Genomic DNA, 14,744 nt, shown 5'->3' with positions numbered 1-14,744 from the left:
TGTAACCACTGAACCATGAAAATAAGGTCAAGGTCAGATGACACCTGCCAGTTGGACATGTACACCTTACAATCCTTCCATACACCAAATATACTAGCCCTATTGCTTACAGTATCTGAGATATTGACTTGACCACCAAAGCTTAACCTTGTTCACTGATCCATGAAATGAGGTAGAGGTCAGGTGAAAACTGTCTGACGGGCATGAAGACCTTGCAAGGAACGCATATACCAAATATAGTTATCCTATTACTTATAATAAGATAGAATTCAACATTACAAAAATTCTGAACTTTTTTTGCAAGTGGTTACTGAACAATGAAAATGAGGTCAATGACATTGGACATGTGACTGACGGAGACTTCGTAACATGAGGCATCTATAAACAAAGTATGAAGCATCCAGGTCTTTCATCTTCTAAAATATGAAGCTTATAAGAAGTTAGCTAACGCCGCCGCTGCCGCCGAATCACTATCCCTATGTCGAGCTTTCTGCAACAAAAGTTGCAGGCTCGACAAAAACTAAACATTGACCTTTGAACCATGAAAATGAGGTCAAGGTCAAATGAACCATGCCAGGCAGCCATGTAAAGCTAACAATTTTTTCATACAACAAATAAAGGTGACCTATTGCTTATAGTTTAAGAAAAACAGACTAAAACACAAAAACTTAACACAAAGCAATGAACCGTGAAAATGAGGTCAAAGTCAAATAAAACCTGCGCAACTGACATATAGATCATAAAATATTTCCATAAACCTAATAAAGTTGACATACTGCATATTGTAATAGAAAAAAAGACCAAAACTCAAAAACTTAACCTTTGATCACTGAACCATGAAATTGAGGTCAAGGTCAGATGACACCTGTCAGCTAGACATGTTCACCTCACAATCATTCCATACACCAAATAAAGTAGACCTGTTGCATACAGTATAAGAAAAACAGACCAAAACACAAAAACTTAACTATAACCACTGAACCATGAAAATGAGGTCAAGGTCAGATGACACCTGCCAGTTGGACATGTACACCTTACAGTCCTTCCATAAACCGAATATACTACTATTGCTTATAGTATCTGACTCCTGAGATATGGACTTGACCACCAAAACTTAACCTTGTTCACTGATCATGAAATGAGGTTGAGGTCAAGTGAAAACTGTCTGACAGGCATGAGGACATTGTAAAGTAAGCACATACCAAATATAGTTATCCTATTACTTATAATAAGAGATAAAATTACATTACAAAAATTCTTAATTTTCAAGTAGTCACTGAACCATGAAAATGAGGTCAAGGACATTGGACATGTGACTAACAGAAACTTTGTAACATGAGGCATCCACATCTTCCACCTTCTTAAATATAAAGCTTCTAAGAAGTGAGCTAACACCGCCGCCGCCGGATCACTATCCCTATGTCGAGCTTTCTGCGACAAAAGTCGCAGGCTCGACAAAAAACCACACTTTATAAATACCATGTGGTCATAGCGCTTTTCTAGATTTACCTTCATCAGGAATACTCTAAGTCGAATAGTTGAAAGCCAAGGATGTATAAGGACCAAACACGTTGAACTGCATCCGTCTTTTGCCAACTATGTATGAGGGATAAAAATATATGGCTTTTATATTAAAGGCGACTAATATGTATAAAGGTTGAAGTCTGCTATATTAAAGACAAATGAATATTTATAAACAATGATGGCTTTTATCATGTTTACATTAAAGTAACCTGAACAGAAGTTAAACCACCCAACAATCATGTGATATACTCAGAACGACCTGAACAATACTTTTACAAACACATGCGATTTGATGATCTTTGATGTTCTTGTTTAAATAAATCACATATTTACGGGATTATTGAGTCAGTAGCAAAACGTAAAATAACCAACAAACAAAACTCCGAGGAAAATGTCTTAAAACCAAATGTCAAAACTAAAATAAAGAAATCTCAATGGATAACAACTGTCATATTCCTGACTTGGTACAGGCATTGTCTTAATTATGTAGAAAATAGTGGATTAAACCTTGTTTGATAGATAGCTAATTTAATAAAACCTCGCTCTTTTTATGACAGCCGATGAAGGGATATTATAACTAGAGGCTAATAAGCCTATAAAGAGCCTGTGTCGCTCACCTTGGTCTATGTGAATATTAAAGAAAAGACGCAGATGGATTCATGACAAAGTTGTGTTTTGGTGATGGTGATGTGTTTGTACATCTTAATTTACTGAACATTCTAGCTGCTTACAATTATCTCTATCTATGATTAACTTGGCCGAGTAGTTTCAGAGGAGAAGATTTTTGTAAAAGATTACTAAGATTTACGAAAAAATTGTTAAAACATGACTATAAAGGGCAATAACTCCTAAAGGGGTCAACTAACAATTTCGGTCATGTTGACTTATTTTTAGATCTTACTTTGCCAACATTTATTGTTTTTTACAGTTTATCTCTATCTATAATAATATTCAAGATAATAACCAAACACAGTAAAATTTCCTTAAAATTATCAGTTCAGGGGCAGCAAACCAACAACGGGTTGTCCAATCCATCTGAAAATCAGGGCAGATAGATTTTGACCTGATAAAAATTTTACTTCCGTCAGATTTGCTCTAAATGCTTCGGTTTTTGAATTATAGGCCCAAAACTGCATTTTACTCCTATGTTATATTTTTAGCTGTGGCGGCCATCTTGTTTGGTTGAATGGGTCACGCCACACATTTTTTAAACTAGATACCCCAATGATAGTTGTGGCCAAGTTTAGTTTAATTTTGCCCAGTAGTTTCAAAGGAGAAGATTTTTGTAAAAGATTACTAAGATTTACGAACTAGAGGCTCTAAATCTTACTTTGCTGAACATTATTGCTGTTTACAGTTTATCTCTATCTATAATAATATTCGAGATAATAACCAAAAACAGCAAAATTTCCTTAAAAATACTAATTCATGGGCAGCAACCCAACAATGGGTTGTCCGATTCATCTGAAAATTTCAGGGCAGGTAGATAATGATCTGATAAACAATTTTATCCCTATGTCAGATTTGCTCTAAATGCTTTGATTTTTGAGTTATAAGCCAAAAACTGCATTTCACCCCTATATTCTATTTTTAGCCATGGCGGCCATCTTGGTTAGTTGACCGGGTCATAGGACACATTTTTTAAACTAGATACCCCAATGATGATTGTGGCCACGTTTGGTTAAATTTGGCCCAGTAGTTTCAGAGGAGAAGATTTTTGTAAAAGTTAACGACGACGGACGCAAAGTGATGGGAGAGACAACAACCCGACCAAATAAAAAAAACAATAGCAGAAGGTCACCAACAGGTCTTCAATGTAGCGAGAAATTCCTGCACCCACAAGCGTCCTTCAGCTGGCCCCTAAACAAATATATACTAGTTCAGTGATAATGAACGCCATACTAATTTCCAAATTGTACACAAAAAACTAAAATTAAAATAATAAAAACTAACATAGATATCACATACATCACATAGAAGTCCTGTAAGTTATGTTATACACCCCTTTTCACATAAATGACATTTATATTAGTAATCATCTGTGCAAGAGCTTAAGTCAGTTTCGTTTCAAACTAAATCCTCTATTACATTTATCATATATACATGATGTATATCAGGTTTTAGAAAATATCCTTTATCATTGATGTGCCTTCTGTGTACTTAAGATGGTACAGTAGTATTTCCGGGTCCATAAGGGAAACTGATAGCCTTTTTAGAATTTTCACCACTTTCAAGCACTGCCCAAAATTTTTTCATACACAGGTTACTGAAGTACTTTCATTTTAATATTCAGAAACTAATTTAAATATGTATCATGACTGTTAACTTTTTTTTGCAACCTTCAAAAACCTAAGGCCACTTACCAGTAGGTCTTTTATCATGCAGTGAATGCAAATTTCTCAAAAATTCATTTTTATCTGTATGTAAAAATCATTTTTATTTTTCTATACCTGATTCATCCGGAAGTGTGTTCAGTTGAAAATATTTTTTGTCCAATCACTGCACTGTTCAGATGCATTGACTTAGGTAGGGTATATAAAAGAGCAACCTAAATTCCAAATGCATATAGTACTGTGCTACAACTACATACAGTACAGTAACATGTATATATGTTCACCAATGCCTGTCCTCAAATGAATTTCTGGACCCAAAGTCATAAGGAAATGGCAGGAAACAAATAATATCTATTTACATGTAACAAACTGAATCATTTATTATCATGACCATGATGACATGTGTTTTGACAAATACTCTACAATACAATGTAAATATTAACAAAAATGAAAATACACTAATCTACAAGTCACTCTAAACATTAATAATTTAAATTAGAAAAATAAAGACAATAAATTAATATAACAAGGTGCTCTGCAGGGTGCAGCTTTATACTACTGCAGAGGTCAAACCCTGAACAGTTGGGGCAAGTATGTTGAAATTCTTATCTGAAATCTTAAAGAATAACATTTGTCAACGCCATTTGTTTTCACCACCCTCCCTTTTTTAAACGAATAAAATTTCTTTCCCTTTATCACATACTACTGCTTCTTCACTTTTGTAAGCTTCAACATGTTCAAGTTTTTCACCATTATCAAGATTATGTGTTCTCCTGTGTCTTAGATATTGACTATAGTCACCAAACTGTTTACTACACACATCACATGTGTAAGGCTTCTCACCAGTATGTGTTCTCATGTGTCTATTGTAGCCACTAGTGTAATCAAACCCTTTACCACAGACAGAGCATGTGTGAGGCTTTTCGCCAGTATGTGTTCTCATGTGTCGTTCATACTTACTAGTGTTATTAAACCCTTTACCACATAGATCACATGTGTAGGGTTTTATAGCATGAATTCCCATATGTCTTTGATAATGACTGTTTTCACTAAATCCTTTACCACAGACATCACATGTGTAGGGTTTTATAGCATTATGAATTCGCATGTGTCTATGATAATGTCTGTTTTCACTAAACCCTTTCCCACATACATCACATGTGTAAGGCTTTTCTCCAGTGTGAGTTCTCTTGTGTCTATTAAAAGAACTGTGGTCCTTAAACCCTTTACCACATACATCACATGTATAAGGTCTTTCACCGGTATGAATTCTCATGTGTGTATTATAATGACTGCTGTTTTTAAAGCCTTTACTACATACATGACATATGTAAGGTTTCTCACCTGTATGAATTCTCTTGTGTCTAACGTAGGAACTGTTGTCACGAAACCCTGTGCCACATACATCACATGTGTAAGGTTTCTCGCCAGTATGAGTTCTCATGTGCCTAACACAAGAACTGTTATGGCGAAACATTTGTCCACAAAGATCACATTTGTAAGGTTTATCACCAGAATGTATTCTCATGTGTCTAATAAAGCTGCTTGGATCACGGAACTCTATTTTACAAATATCACATTTATAAGGTCTTTCACCCGTATGAGTTCTTCTGTGTATGTCACAAGCCTGGCGTGCAATAAACCCTTTACCACATACATCACATTTGTAAGGTCTTTCACCCGTATGAATTCTCATGTGTCTAAGACAAGCACTGTTGTTGTCAAACTCTTTACCACATGCATCACATTTGTAAAGTTTATCACCCGTATGTATTGTCATATGTTTATAGTAGTGACTTTCGTCACTGTATCCCTGACCACATACATCACATTTGTAAGGTCTATCATCTGTATGCATTCTCATGTGTCTATAGTAGTTACTTTGGTCACTAAACTCTTGACTGCATACATCACATGTGTAAGGTTTCTCGCCAGTATTAATTCTTGTATGTATGTTGAGTGATCTGCAGTCTTTACCTTTACCACATACCATACATGGGGAATAGGTATCATCAGTATCCATTCTAAATTATGTGTATAAAGCCCAACTTCAGCTGTACCTTCTACCACATTCTTTAAGTTTGACAGGTTTATTGCCGATGGTATGTGTTCTCCGTTGCCTTTGTTTCTCCTATAATTCTGTATGTGTATCAAACCAAACTTGAACTTTACCTTCTATGACATTCTTTGACAGGTTTATTGCCAAAGGTATGTTCTCTCCTGCCTTTAAAAATGTATTTCTACTGTGATTCTGTATGTGTATCAAGTCCAACTTGAACTGTACCTTCTATCACATTCTTTAAATTTAACAGGTTTATCGCCAATGGTATGTATTCTCTGTTGCCTTTATTTCTCCTCTGATTCTTTGAGATAAAGCTTTGAATAAACTGATGCACACATACAACTTTTTAAATAGTGTATTATCTGGACATCTTACTCATGTTTAATGTTTCTATGTGAGTTCTACCTCGTTGTCACGAACATTGTCACATTTATTGGTTCTCTATGAGTTCTATCTCATGTTTAATGCATATGTTTCTCTGTGAGTTCTATCTCGTGTTTAATTTTTCTCTGTGAGTTCTACCTCATGTTTAATGTTATCTGTGAGTTCTACCTCATTTTTAATGTTTCTCTGTGAGTTCTACCTCATGTTTAATGTGTCTCTGCATCAAATGGTCTGCTATTTCACAGTTTTGTTTTCTTTATTTAACATCTTTTACACTCTCGTCATGGATTACATGTACATGATGTACCAGTAATTATCTGAAAACATGAAAAAAATGTATCATTTAATTTTAAAGCAAAATAAATGTGTTTAAAAATTTATCAAACATAACAACCAAAATTCTGTTTAAGGTTCATGTGGACCCTATGGCTAAAATGGCCGTATTTTCACCTCAAAATTTTCTCTGAGTACAGGCAAGCATGTGCATCTGGAAAAGTTTTAAGACATAGCATGCCTTAGATAAATAGAATTCAAATGCATTGTATGATTTAAAAAAATCTTAACTTAACTGGATTTTGCTGTACACTTTTTTTGTCTCTGCAGAAGATGATAAAATTAACAAACATTTGAGTTTACCTTGATATGGTCCACTCAGGTACACAGTTTAAATAACCAATTATTGTCAGGTATCTATTATCCATCTAATGTCCATGTCAATTAAAAATGCTCACTTTAGTTTTTACCTGTGGGGAAGTTATCAAACCTGTTTCCCAACTTAGTTTATTTCGGCACCTTCTGGAGGAATGAAAAAAAGTGCACGGCAAAATCCTGGTGAGTTTTTATTTTTCTTAAACATAAAACATACTAACAATTCATTTATCTAGAGCATGCTATACCTGAATTGTTTTACAGATGCGCAGGTTTGTCTGTACTCAGAGTAAATTTTGAGGTGAAAATACGGCCATTTTAGTCATAGGGTCCACATTAGCTGCGGTATCGTAGCTCTTTAGGTCCTTTTGAAATTTTTTGACTAGATCTATGGTCCGCAAAATCAAAAAAAAAAAAAAGGACCATAAGAGTTACGGTTCCGCAGCTAGGTCCACATGAACCTTAATGTGATTTTTTCAACAATACCTCAAAAATGGTGAAAATTGGTGAAAAATGGAAAAATCATCATGATCATCAAAAATTGAGTACTTTCAAAGGGTGTAGCAAAAAAAGAAGTGCACCACCATATAATTTTTCTTTGCCATTTTTAATCACGGGCGACAAACCCCTGTGTAAGAACAAAGAAATAGACTGGAATCGAGCCGGGCAAATCTCTGTTTGGCTCAAATGATCATTTCTAGTGTTTTTTCTACAAACTTGTATTAATCGTAATATGCAAAATATGTTTTCTTTCATTGTCTAATAATATCAACTCACATCATCCTTGCTTTTTGTGGACGGTCGAAAATAAATAAACAAGACCAAGGGGCGATAATCAATGAATATCATTATGGAAGCAGGACAACTCGCCCCACTTGAAAATCGTCACTCACAAACTCGTCCCACTTATTAAAAATCGCCCCACTTGTGAATTGGTTTAAATTTCTTTAATGTCACTCCTGCAAACTAGCCAATCTCAGTGACGGATCCATAAATTTCCATAAAGGGGGATACTGACTGCCTAAGAGGAGGCCCGCTCCAGTCACACTTCAGTGATTCCCTATATAGAGCAACCAAATTTTTCCCCAAAACGCCCCCCCCCCCCCCCCCCCCCCCCCTAAATCCATCTCTGCATCTTCATAATGAAAAAAAGGTAGTTCTTGATCACCATGCACTGCCCTTCAAGGGGTGGATCAAACCATTTTTAAAAAGGGGGGTTGTCCAACTATATGTTCCCATTCAAAGGCATTGATTGGCCCAAAAAAAGGGGGGGGGGGTTCTAACCCCTGGATCTGCCAATGCCTTCCATCAGATATTATGTAGTGTTTGTTTAACCAATCCACTAGGAATAACAACAACACAGAAGACTGGAACGGAAACCTTAACACGCTTAACAAGAAGAACAATAATGAAAAGCCAGCCTTCTATGACCTCATAAAAAAAATTTGTAAGGGTTCTGCGGAACCCAGTGTCTCGCCTATTTTTGCTGTAAATCACAGGCTCAACAACAATGAGGAAAAAAATCAATAAAAATATTCCTCTTGTTACTATTTTATGATTGCAAGAAAATCTAAGTCCATTTAAAAGTAAATTACAGAAAAAACAGAGTAAACTTTTTACAAACTTTACTTCTGGATACAATCTTATGATCATAAATAAGCTTCTGTCCATGTTTGGTACAAACCCAGGATAGTTTAAGAAAGTTATTAAAATTTTAAAAACTTTAACCACAGAGTGAATGTAATGGTTCCCCGCAGAAAAACTAAGTCCATTTAAAAGTAAAATATGGAAAAAATGGATTTATTTATATACAAAATTTACTTCTGGATACTATCTTATGATCACAAACAAGCTTCTGTCCAAGTTTGGTACAAACCCAGGATAGTTTAAGAAAGTTATTAAAATTTTAAAAACTTTAACCACAGAGTGAATGTAATGGTTCCCCGCAGAAAAACTAAGTCCATTTAAAAGTAAAATATGGAAAAAATGGATTTATTTATATACAAAATTTACTTCTGGATACTATCTTATGATCGCAAACAAGCTTCTGTCCAAGTTTGGTACAAACCCAGGATAGTTTAAGAAAGTTACTAAAATTTAAAAAACTTTAACCACAGAGTGAATGTAATGGTTCCCCGCAGAAAAACTAAGTCCATTTAAAAGTAAAATATGGAAAAAATGGATTTATTTATTTACAAAATTTACTTCTGGATACTATCTTATGATCACAAACAAGCTTCTGTCCAAGTTTGGTACAATCTAGGATAGTTTAAGAAAGTTATTAAAATTCTAAAAACTTTAACCACAGAGTGAATGTAATGTTTCCCCGCAGAAAAAAATAAGTCCATTATATATATAAGTAAAATACGGAAAAAATGGAATTTTATTTTTACAAATTTACTTCTGGATATTATCTTAAGATCATAAACAAGCTTCTGTCCAAGTTTGGTACAAACCCAGGATAGTTTGAGAAAGTAATTAAAATTCTAAAAACTTTAACCACAGAGTGAATGTTTTGTTTCCCCGCAGAAAAAACTAAGTCCATTTATAGTAAAATACGGAAAAAATGGAATTTTATTTTAACAAAATTTACTTCTGGATACTATCTTATGATCATAAACAAGCTTCTTTCCAAGTTTGGTACCAACCCAGGATAGTTGGAGAAAGTTATTAAAATTCTAAAAACTTTAACCACAGAGTGAATGTTTTGTTTCCCCGCAGAAAAAACTAAGTCCATTTATAGTAAAATACGGAAAAAATGGAATTTTATTTTTACAAAATTTACTTCTGGATACTATCTTATGATCATAAACAAGCTTCTGTCAAAGTTTGGTAGAAATCCAGTATAGTTTAAGAAAGTTATTAAAATTTCAAAAACTTTAACCACAGAGTGAATATTTGTTGACGCCGCCGACGACGACGGAATGTAGGATCGCTTAGTCTCGCTTTTTCGACTAAAGTCGAAGGCTCGACAAAAATCATGCATGAAGAATCACAACTCCTTCCAATTCAGATCAAGCTTATTTGCTACCAGCCTGCACTAACCAATCCATCCTATTTAACATGCGGGACAGTACATTGACGGCAGCATATCTGCAACCAGAATATTAGTGTGTTCGTGTCAATAGTCCAGTCATGGAAGCAGACATGCAGCTACTGATTGATGTCCACTTTATATTTTTGTCCAGCTGATGAGTTAAGCCTATTTCAACTGATTTTTATTGTTCGTTCTTATGTTGTACTGTTTTACCACTGTCACAGGTTAAGGGCACTGTTAGGATTCCCATAACATATTTAACCACATCACATTCTGTATGTTTGTGCCTGTGTCATTCAATTTTTGTACATAAATTAGGCTGTTAGTTATCTAGTTTGAATTGTTATTCATTGTCATTTCAGGGCCTTTTAAAGCTAACTATGTGGTATGGGCTTTGCTCATTGTTGAAGGCCGTACAATTACCTATAGTTGTTAATTGCTGTGTTAAGTTCGGTCTCTTGTGTAGAGTTGTCTCATTGGCAATGAATCATACCACATCTTCTTTCTTTATACTATATGTAAATTAAATTCTATTGTATGCCATATATGTGTATTCATGTATCAAGTGCTGACATTAAATATAGTACTTCATTTTATGCCAGTGCTTGTCATAATTGATTTACTGTATATTTTGTCATGAGTGGGATAAGTTGGCAGACTTATTTCAGGGGGATTCATTGGTGAGGCAAGCTTTCCTACCTTTTTTCAATGGGGTTTTACTCGGTTTCGAGTGGGGTGATTTTTTGGAAAGTAGGGCGAGTTGGTGAAAAAGTAGGGCAATTTGCCAAAAAAGTAGGCCGATTTGCCAGATAACAATTTTTCATAGATTTGTTTTATGGAAAGCCTGTATGTATGTATGGGTAAACAGACAGAAATTCACAGGACAAAAATACATCATAAAAGTCTTAATATAGAAAATTGATATTGCTTAGTCAGCATAAACTTAAAGAGTAATTTCTTAATGTAAATTGACAGCTTATCACCTCAAAACAATACAAAATCTCTGTAAACATAGTTTTAAAGCAGTGTAAGAGAGGTTATATGTACGACGACAACATAATACCAATATACTAACTACCCCAAAGTTCAATCATAATTTCCTGTTGATTTGCACACATACATAGTATGTCCTTATAATCTACACAGTTTCATAAAATTCTGCTGAGTGGTTTTAAAGGAGTTGCATGACAAGAACAGGACTGACGGACGAATGGACAGATGGATGGACAGGTTAAAAACATTATACCCTGCGCAACTCTGTTGCATGGGGTATAATAAGATAGAATTATATATTATTGTGAGAAAGACAACAAAAAATCAGAAATACAAAATTGTGATGTTTATTTAGAAAGAGATTCTTATAATACACTATTTGTACATAGACTAGATTATGTTGCGTTGTCTTCTATAACTTTTTCATGATTATTTAATTTATATCATACTAGATATATAGTTTTTATCATATCAAACTGTTAGTGAACCTGTCTTATTTGAAAATAAAAATCTAATAGTTCTTACATTAAAATATTTTAAGTAAGTTAATCCCAACTCTGTATTTGCCTGACCTAGATTAATTGATATACTTTTATTTTCTGTTATCATATAAATAAATAGTATATGTTAATATAAATATTTTGGCTATAAAAAATGTTTTTCCAAATACTATAAAAAAAAAACAACATTATTCACCGTTGGATTCATACCCACCTCTTGCACAAATTCATTTTACAATTGAATAAAAAAATCTATAACTCTATTCTTGTACATCTCTTTTGAAAAGCCCCACCAAATATTTTTGTAAAATAGCACAGTGGTCATAAGAACTTACATTAATTCCTACTGAGATTCTTAAACAGATTTTATTGTTTGTACAGCAAAATGGAAATACTGTGAAAATATATTGGTGTACACTACTAACAATATTATCCAATAGGAATTAAGAGTTCTATATGATGGGGTATTTTATATAAAAAAAATATGAAAATACTTCAACAACAAAAATATATTTAGAACATCTGGACATAACTGAATCATTTTCTTGTAACTTAAATAATTATAGTTTAAGTTTCCTTTAAAAACTTCAGTTTAAGATATTTTTGCTATAAGACAGAATCAGGTTGTAAAAATAAGCACATGTTGTAACTACTTCAATATGAAGTTAAAAGGTATCGATTTTCAATTTCCTGAAAGAAAGATTGTCTCAGAATAAATACATATTCTTTATATTATTTCACATTTGTTTCAGAAAATCAATTCCAGTTCTTATACTGTAAACTGGGAATTGTTTATGCAGTCTACTTTCAAATTTTCAATTTAATTATATGTGCCCTATGAAATACTGTTAAAATATAGTACTTATACATATAAATAAATCTTTCCTATTAATTTAGTTTCCATAAAATATACACAGTAGTTCAACTGGAGTGCAAAAGTATTGAAAACAAAACTGCAGAAAAATGTCCTTGTTTACAATAATCTATTAATGTGGATTCATTATTATTCGTTGAATACCAGTTTTTATGGGTTTCGTTGGTACAGGTGAACCACAAATTTTAAATGTTGAACAAAATACAAATTTCTATAAAGTTGTATCCATACTTTGGCAGAACCATGAATTCATATATATCCACGAAAATGCTAAATTTCTGCAAACCACGAAAAATTGGTTCAAACAAAAATAAATTAATCCACAGTATTATTATTACAATGTTAGTTATACTAATAATTAAGTTCCACATAATTAAAATACATGTATAAAAATATGATACGTATGAATACAGAATACTGAAATAGAAAAAGTAAAAAGATCTGTACAATTTATGGTGAATTCTCGTATCACTTTATCAAATAGCTGCAAATGATATTTAATATACTGCTTCAAAGACATCTTAATCTATTTTGACCTTAAAAGGTCATTAAATCTAAAAATAAAGCAACTAAAAATCTTCATTAGGCTAAATAATAAATAAATCTTTTTACATTTTATACAAAGATATCATTATCATCAATTTTTATTTTTGTAGACTTTGAAACTTTTTCATTTCTACGTCACATTATAGAGCCTATTTAAACCATTATCATTACTGCAAATATTGAGCATTGTTTTGCTTTAGAAATGTAATTGAAATTACTTTTCTACAAACTTTGGGGTCAATTAAAGCTTTTGGAATTCTTGATGCCAAAAAATTATGAATGTTCTATTTGCACTAATAAAGTTTGCAGTGATAAACAGGCACTTAAAAAAACCATGACCAAAGAACTTTAATCAAAAGAGTACAAATACAGTACTATATCTAAACAGATGATGTTATTTGTAATATTCCATTTTTCTGACTTTTAAGTATTTGTTTTCACAGTTTAAAACAATAAAACAATGAAAAGCCAACAATGTTGCACCAAAAATAAACTGATGGTCCCATGCTATAAACTTACAATACATCTGTGCAGTCGTATGAAATCATATAACTGATGTTGATTTACTGATAATAAATTTACATGATAGACAATGTCTCTAATACTGTGTGCTGAACACTTCAAATCAACATAGATGTTCAAAAATATTGAGTAAACCTGGAGTTAATTTCAGAAAAAAACTCACAACTAAGAGTGATAGTAAGTATACTGAATTGTACATGACATATGATCAATCTTAGTCTTTTTATTTTTGTGAAAACAACGACAAACTATGACACAAATTGTTTTGTTTACATAAAAGTGTCAAGAATACAGTTTGTTAGCGCTTGCAATAGTTCAGATATCGCAAAATATACTTTAAATATTTTTTAAATTTAATTTTATTTGTCTATAATTCTATATTATCCTTTCCAAGTAAAAAAAATGTTTCCTTTTACAGTAGAAATTGTTCTAGAAGCTAAATTTTAAAAAAGCACTTTTGGTAGTTAATTTTCACAAAGAAAATCTTATGTTCTGTTTCCGTAGGCTTCACATGACAGATTTGGAAATCTGAGTGTTGTCACCTAAATCACCAGCATTCACCTGGTTTCACTGGGATTCACTAACCCACATTTTTGTACTACCATCTCAGATAAATATTACATAAATTACTTCTAAAAATGTTCATTGAATTACAGAACTGATCACTCTAGTGTTTACAAAAGTTTTAAATAATAGGAAGCACAACCAGAGATTTAATATCACAATCATCAGAAGTATACTGTTCCCCTGTCTTTAAACTGGTTCCCTGTTGTTATACTGTTTCCTCTAGTGACATCAGTAGTGGATTGACATATTCAAATCCATCGAATTCTGTCTGGTCTATCTCAGATATCAACTTCCTGTAAACAGACAAAAGAGAATATAATTAAAAGTTCAATGGAAATTCAATTCTGGGATATAAATTTCTGTGGATCATATGGTGGTTTGTACTAAGAAATAGCATTCTTCTCTGGAGCACCTGAGTTTTGTACATATTGTAAATATTTATTGTTGTATTTGTTATCTCTGTACTGATGTAACGCATTGGCTTTATGAGAATAAAGATATATTGTAGTTCACCTGTGTTTTTAGTGGAGTTTGTGCTGCGCAATGGATTTTACGATTAAATTCCTTTACATGGATAATTTAATATATGTATAAAGAAAGAAGTACACTAATGAAACAAAATTTAATTTGTCATATTCATGAACATATCCCACACAAACAACTAGTGTCTTGATATAGAGTACTATAAATTTACAAATTATTGCATGCATTGATTATTGCAATATTTCATGAATGGACTGACATGCGAGATGAA

General features: G+C 32.9%; 2 protein-coding genes across 7 annotated transcripts in view; both read right to left on the bottom strand.

The window, feature by feature from the left end:
* Positions 1-4,256: 4,256 nt before the first annotated feature.
* Positions 4,257-7,792, bottom strand: LOC134692805 (zinc finger protein OZF-like). Its single transcript, XM_063553365.1, has 2 exons — positions 7,729-7,792; positions 4,257-6,620 (listed from the first exon to the last, which is right to left on the bottom strand). The coding sequence occupies exon 2, from the start codon at positions 5,878-5,880 to the stop codon at positions 4,525-4,527; it is 1,356 nt and encodes a 451-aa protein (XP_063409435.1). The 5' UTR covers positions 5,881-6,620; positions 7,729-7,792; the 3' UTR covers positions 4,257-4,524.
* Positions 7,793-11,312: 3,520 nt separating this feature from the next.
* Positions 11,313-14,744, bottom strand: part of LOC134692804 (protein kinase C iota type-like) — a 32,198-nt gene continuing 28,766 nt past the window's right edge. For all 6 annotated transcript variants that reach the window (XM_063553362.1, XM_063553363.1, XM_063553360.1 and 3 more), the window contains one exon: positions 11,313-14,283. In XM_063553362.1, coding sequence (XP_063409432.1) covers positions 14,196-14,283 — 88 coding nt within the window. In that variant the 3' untranslated portion in view covers positions 11,313-14,195. The remainder of the gene's footprint in view (positions 14,284-14,744) is intronic.

Source organism: Mytilus trossulus, chromosome 12 (genome assembly GCF_036588685.1).
Source record: "Mytilus trossulus isolate FHL-02 chromosome 12, PNRI_Mtr1.1.1.hap1, whole genome shotgun sequence".
NCBI classification, from domain to species: domain Eukaryota; kingdom Metazoa; phylum Mollusca; class Bivalvia; order Mytilida; family Mytilidae; genus Mytilus; species Mytilus trossulus.
The sequence above is the reverse complement of the archived record's forward strand: the minus strand, read 5'-3'. Positions and strand labels throughout refer to the sequence as shown.

Excerpts from the sequence above, each read along its gene's own strand:
- LOC134692805 (XM_063553365.1), bottom strand. The coding sequence starts at position 5,880 with ATGGATACTGATGATACCTATTCCCCATGTATGGTATGTGGTAAAGGT.